General features: G+C 33.8%; 1 protein-coding gene across 1 annotated transcript; it reads left to right on the plus strand.

The window, feature by feature from the left end:
* Positions 1 to 815: 815 nt before the first annotated feature.
* Positions 816 to 1,469, plus strand: LOC148098354 (uncharacterized; the record flags this gene model as incomplete). The annotated part of the gene is made up of 1 exon (XM_087852941.1): positions 816 to 1,469. A coding segment is annotated over one exon (603 nt), but the record flags the coding sequence as incomplete, so codon positions are not given.
* Positions 1,470 to 6,000: the final 4,531 nt, after the last annotated feature.

Below are 6,000 nucleotides of genomic sequence, written 5' to 3' on the forward strand. Positions count from 1 at the left end.
GCCTAAAGCCCCCCCACACACACACACACCCCTAACCCAGCAAACCCATTGATCACAAATAATGTGGTAATAGAATATTATTAAGATGTTTATGAATATGGTGAGTTAACAAACAGTAGACACAATACACACATTCAAATACTGTACTTTAGTTTTAAATTTTAATAAAGCATTACTATTTTCTGCTTCAAGGCATTACTTTTGAGGTTATTATATATATTAGAAAATATAGCATAATGATGATACTAGTTATTGTAAACTTTACAAACCACCCAGCAGTATGTAAAGTCAAATTATAAAATACAAGTAAATAACAACTGCACAACAGAATGTCAGTGTAATGAACACACACTTTGTTTTGACAAAGCGCACTGCTTAGGTAAAGGATCTGAGTACTTGTTCATCACTGAGCAATTTGTTAATATGTGTTTTTAACCCAAATGACAGAGAGAGAGAGAGACGTCATGCGCAGGCAGATCGCGCGAGTGGTAGTGATGTGCGATACCACTGATTTCCTTTCCGATCCGATACCAAGTAATATTCAGGGTGGTATCGACGATACTGATCCGATACTTTGTACAAAAACTTATTTTATTTATTGTATCTCAAATTATAGCATCATAATGATTACAGGACATCAGATTACTTGTTCTTATCACTTAATGATGCAGAATTCATCATATAGAAATAAACAAACTGAAGTTGTGCTATTTGAACACGTTGCCTGCAGCACTAAATGACTCCCTGAGAGACGTCTGTCTCGCCCTAGCAGCGTCGTCCCTGTCCTCCTCTTCGTCTCAACATACGCTTGAAAACAACAAAAACTGATACTTAATTTAATGGATGATATTAAAGAACTAAGAAGGCAGAGCGAGGAAAAGGACAAGAAGATTGCTATGCTGGAAGGACGGGTGTCAGATCTGGAACAATATTCAAGAGTAAATGATGTGATAGTGACAGGACTGGAAACCAAGCATCAGACATATGCGAGGGTAGCAGCATCAGAGAGAGGGGAGCCACCCGAGCAAGAGCTACGCTCTTTGGAAGAACAGGTACTGGCCTTCTTTAAAAGCAAAGGTATCGAAATGGACAATAAAAATATTGAGGGATGCCATCCTCTTCCGAGGAAAAACAAAAATCAAATACCTGCCATTATCATTCGTTTTGTTAATAGAAAACAGAAAAAAGAACTGCTCAAGCAAGGAAGAAAGCTAAAAGGTACAAATGTTTATTTAAATGAACACCTAATCAAGAAAAATGCAGACATTGCAAGACAAGCAAGAATATTAAGAAAACAGAAGAAAATACAGTCAACTTGGACGTCAGACTGTAAAATATTCATTAAGTTAAATGGAACACCAGAGCAGGCTAAGGTTCTAGTCATCAAAGAGATGACGGAACTAGAAAAATATAACTGATAAATGCAAAGCAGTGCTGAATATGATGGGACCGTCCAAGTGCACAACCAACGCAGATGTCTGATAATTTTCAACTAACAACTCATATAGATATTGAAAATAAGATATTGATGTATGACAGCAACATAGATCCTGATTGTAATTTCTTTAACAATAAGACAAATGAATGCAATTATTATACAAAGGAACAACTTAAAAAGGAATTCAAGGTAGAACAGGGTATATCAATGGTTCACTTTAATAGTCGAAGCTTATATGCAAACTTTCAATCCATCAAAGACTATATAATACAGTTTGAACAGCCATTCAATGTGATAGCCATATCGGAGACCTGGATAACTCCTGGAAAAGAAGAAGACTTTAAAATAAATGGATATGAATTCCTTCATGTAGACAGGATCAATAAGAAAGGAGGTGGGGTGGCACTTTACATTGATAAAAACCTAAAGTACGAAAGAATGGGAAGAATGACAACTGTTATTGATGGAGTGATGGAATGTTTATCAGTGGAAATAAGTATGGAAAAAAGGAAAAACCTAATTGTCAGTTGTATATATAGAACACCAGGATCTAACATTGAGTTATTTAAAGATAAAATGGAGGACTTATTTACAAATATAAATCAGAAAAGAATGTTTATTTGTGGGGACTTTAATATTGACTTATTGAATCCAAATCATAATAAGAGTACAGAAGAATTTATTGATTCCATGTACAGCATCGGTTTATTTCCACTGATAACAAGACCGACCAGAATAACATCTCATTGTGCAACTCTATTAGATAATATATTTACAAATATAATAGAAGGAAATATAAAAAGTGGGCTGTTAATCAATGATATAAGTGACCATTTACCAGTCTTTGCATCTTATAATTGCCATTATAAAGGGAACTATGATGGACATAAGATTATTTACAAAAGAATAAGAACAGAGAAGACATTAAATTGTCTTAGAAATGAACTTTTAAAGCAAGATTGGAATATTGTATATGAACAAACAGAAGTGAATAAAGCTTACGAAGGATTTTTAAGAACATTTAACACATTACTTGATAAAAACTGCCCAGTAATTGAAAGCAATAGGAAACACAGCTATGCAGGAAGACCATGGATGACTAAAGGACTACAAAATGCCAGCAAAAAAAAGAATACCCTATATCGAGAATTCATAAAAAAGAGAACAATAGAAACTGAAAGGAAGTATAAAACTTACAAAAATAAATTAACTAATATAATGAGATCCTGTAAAAGAGAGTATTACATTAAAAGGTTAGAACACAATAAAGATAACACAAGAGATATATGGAATGTATTAAACAGTATAATCAAAAATGAATCAAGGAATAATGATTACCCTGGGTACTTTATAGAAGGGACAAGAAGTATTAATAACATGGAAGAGATAGTAAATGGCTTTAATGAATTCTTCGTAAACATAGGGCCAAAACTGGCAGAAGAAATAAAGGTTGATGGAATAGAAAGGGACACTGGTGAAAATATTGAAAGGAATAGTAGCTCAATGTTTTTAAGAGCAGTGGAAGAGAAAGAGATTTATGACATAGTTAGAGGACTTAAGAACAAAACCAGTACAGACTGGAATGATATTGATATGGTAACAGTAAAGACAGTTATTGATGGTATTGTAAAACCATTAAAATATATATTCAACTTGTCGTTTCAAAAAGGGGTTTTTCCACAAAAAATGAAAGTTGCTAAAGTTATTCCCATTTACAAAACCGGTGAAAGGCATCATTTTACAAACTATAGACCAGTGTCAATACTCTCCCAGTTCTCTAAGATACTGGAAAAACTTTTCATAAAAAGATTTGACAGTTTTGTGGAAAAATATGAATTAATGACAGAGAGTCAGTATGGGTTCAGAAGCAACAGATCAACAGCTTTGGCATTAATAGATTTAATGGAAAAGATAACGGAATGTATGGATAATAAGAGGTATGCGCTTGGCGTTTTCTTAGACCTAAAGAAGGCATTTGATACTGTTAATCATGAAATTCTATTAAAAAAACTGGAAAAGTATGGGTTTAGGGGAGTGGTTTTGGAATGGTTAAAAAGCTATGTTGGGAATAGGCAACAATATGTACAAATAAATGAATATAAATCTAATTTGATGGATATAGCTTGTGGAGTACCTCAAGGTTCAGTACTGGGTCCAAAAATGTTTATTATGTACTTAAATGATATCTGCAGAGTATCGGAGATTTTAAAGTTTGTAATATTTGCAGATGACACCAATATACTGTGTTCAGGTGTGGAATTGCCACAGGTTTTGGAAATGATCACACGGGAATTAACTATATTAAAGAAGTGGTTTGATATAAATAAATTATCATTGAATCTAGATAAAACCAAATTTATGTTGTTTGGAAACCAAAAGAGAAACATCAAAGTAGAAATATGTGTTGACAATGTATATTTAGAAAGAGTAAATGAAATAAAATTTCTTGGGGTGATCATTGACCACAAGCTCTGTTGGAAGCCACATATTACTTATGTTCGGGGGAAACTGGCACGGGGCATTGCCGTCCTGGGGAAAGCAAAGCATATGCTGGATCAGAAAGCACTGCACATTTTATACTGTGCTTTACTACTGCCATATATGAGCTACTGTGTAGAGGTCTGGGGAAATACATACAAAAGTAACACACAAACAATAACTGTAATACAGAAAAGGGCCATTAGATTAATAAATAATGTGGGGTACAGGGACCATACAAATGCACTCTTTGTCAAAATGCAAGCTATTAAATTCCAAGACTTGGTGAAGCTTCAAACAGCGCAAATAATGTATAAAGTAAGAAATAAATTGCTTCCAAAAGAAATCTGTAAATTGTTCATAGAAAGAGAAGGTGGGTATAACTTAAGAGGGAAATGGAATTTAAAAATACAAAGTGCTAGAACAACTTTAAGAACGATGTCTGTCTCAATTGCAGGAGTTAAATTATGGAACAGTCTAACAGAAGAAATAAAAGACAGTAAAAACATAAAACAGTTTAAAGTAAAATATAAAAACCTGATTATAAATAAGTATAACAATGAAGAAAACGGGGTTAACCCAGGACGGTAATGTTGCTGGTAATGGTGTTGTGGTTCTTTTTTGGGTTTTTTTGTTTTGTTTTGTTTTGGTTGTTTGTTTTTCCATAATTTGTGCATCTGCAAATATAAACCTTCTGTATTTTTCATATGAAAGAAACTATACTGTGGTGGGGATTGCTAATTTCTAGTTTTTGATTTATGTATGTTTTGTTTTGTTTTGCTTTACTTTTGTTTCATATGTTGTTTGTTTAATTTGAGACTAAAAAATAAATAAATAAATAAAAAATTTTTGAATGAGAGGTAAAACTTGAGGGGGTAGGGACAAATAAGTAAATACTTCTACCTACTCCTTTTCAAACAAATAATGGAATAATATATTGTAATGTTTGTGAAGGCTCATGTTTGAAATGTTTGAAATAAAAATGAACTGAACTGAACATACGCTTGTCATATTCTGTGATATGATTTACTCTGAGGTGTTTGACACGGTTAGTTATGTTGCCATAACCATACATGCCAACCCTCCCGATTTTTCCGGGAGAATCACGAATTTCTCCCGATTTTCTACCCGGACAACAAAATTGAAAAACCATATCGCAGAATTCATAGCGCGGCCCAGCCAATTCCAGTTTCCAACAATGGCGACAGCGACTTAGTTTTAATATTACTCTTACTTCTCTTTCTGGGTCGCAAAAAAACTTTTAACATATTTTCAGGTGAGAATATAGCCGTGTAAACTTTAAATATCTGAGCCAACACATCGTCTTCACACCCCCGCGGTCTTTCACTACTCGGGTTAAACATGATATATAAGTCACTTTGATAACTTCAAAATGTTATTGTTTGGCTTTTTCAGTGTTTTATTTGTTCGTGAGTAAATCAGTTTGGCTGAGATTAAAGTTATTACATTAGATTAAATTTAACTTTATTAATCCCTCCCATTTATTAATGGCAATTGCTGAATTCAGCAAAAGAAGCATGAAATGAGAAGATTTGAGTAAGAAATGAGACAAATGAAATGTCTGTGAAGGTTCTCAGTCATCCAGGTCATCGTAGTCTAAGGATTGTGAGATTGTGATATTATCTAATGCCATGTTATACCCCTGATTAATGATTGTGAAATTATTATGTAGTTTTAGTTTGCATTATTCTCCTGAATTAGAAGAAGGTGATAACTATTACATTTGTTAAACTGATTTGTATTACATTAGGCTGCTGATTTATTGTGAATGAATGATATTGTTTTATTATGCATTATACTGCTGAGTTACAAGAAATACTGTTTTCAGAGAGTCAGGACCTTGTTTTCTGATAATAGAGGAGACAGAGAGCTTCTGTCTGGTAAAAGGTCAGAAGCGTCAACGGGCGGGGTGAGGCCGAGTGCATTTTGAGGTCGAGACATACACACACACACAAACAGTAGTTAGACTCATGTTTAGGTAAGAGTTCAAATAATAGTTTGCAAAAGCTTGTGACTGCAAAATTGTGTCTGCCTAAGGGACAGTTTGTTCCAGGAGATAAGCG

Source organism: Neolamprologus brichardi, chromosome 16, assembly GCF_056152115.1.
Source record: "Neolamprologus brichardi isolate AB-2024 chromosome 16, ASM5615211v1, whole genome shotgun sequence".
Classification (NCBI taxonomy): Eukaryota; Metazoa; Chordata; class Actinopteri; order Cichliformes; family Cichlidae; genus Neolamprologus; species Neolamprologus brichardi.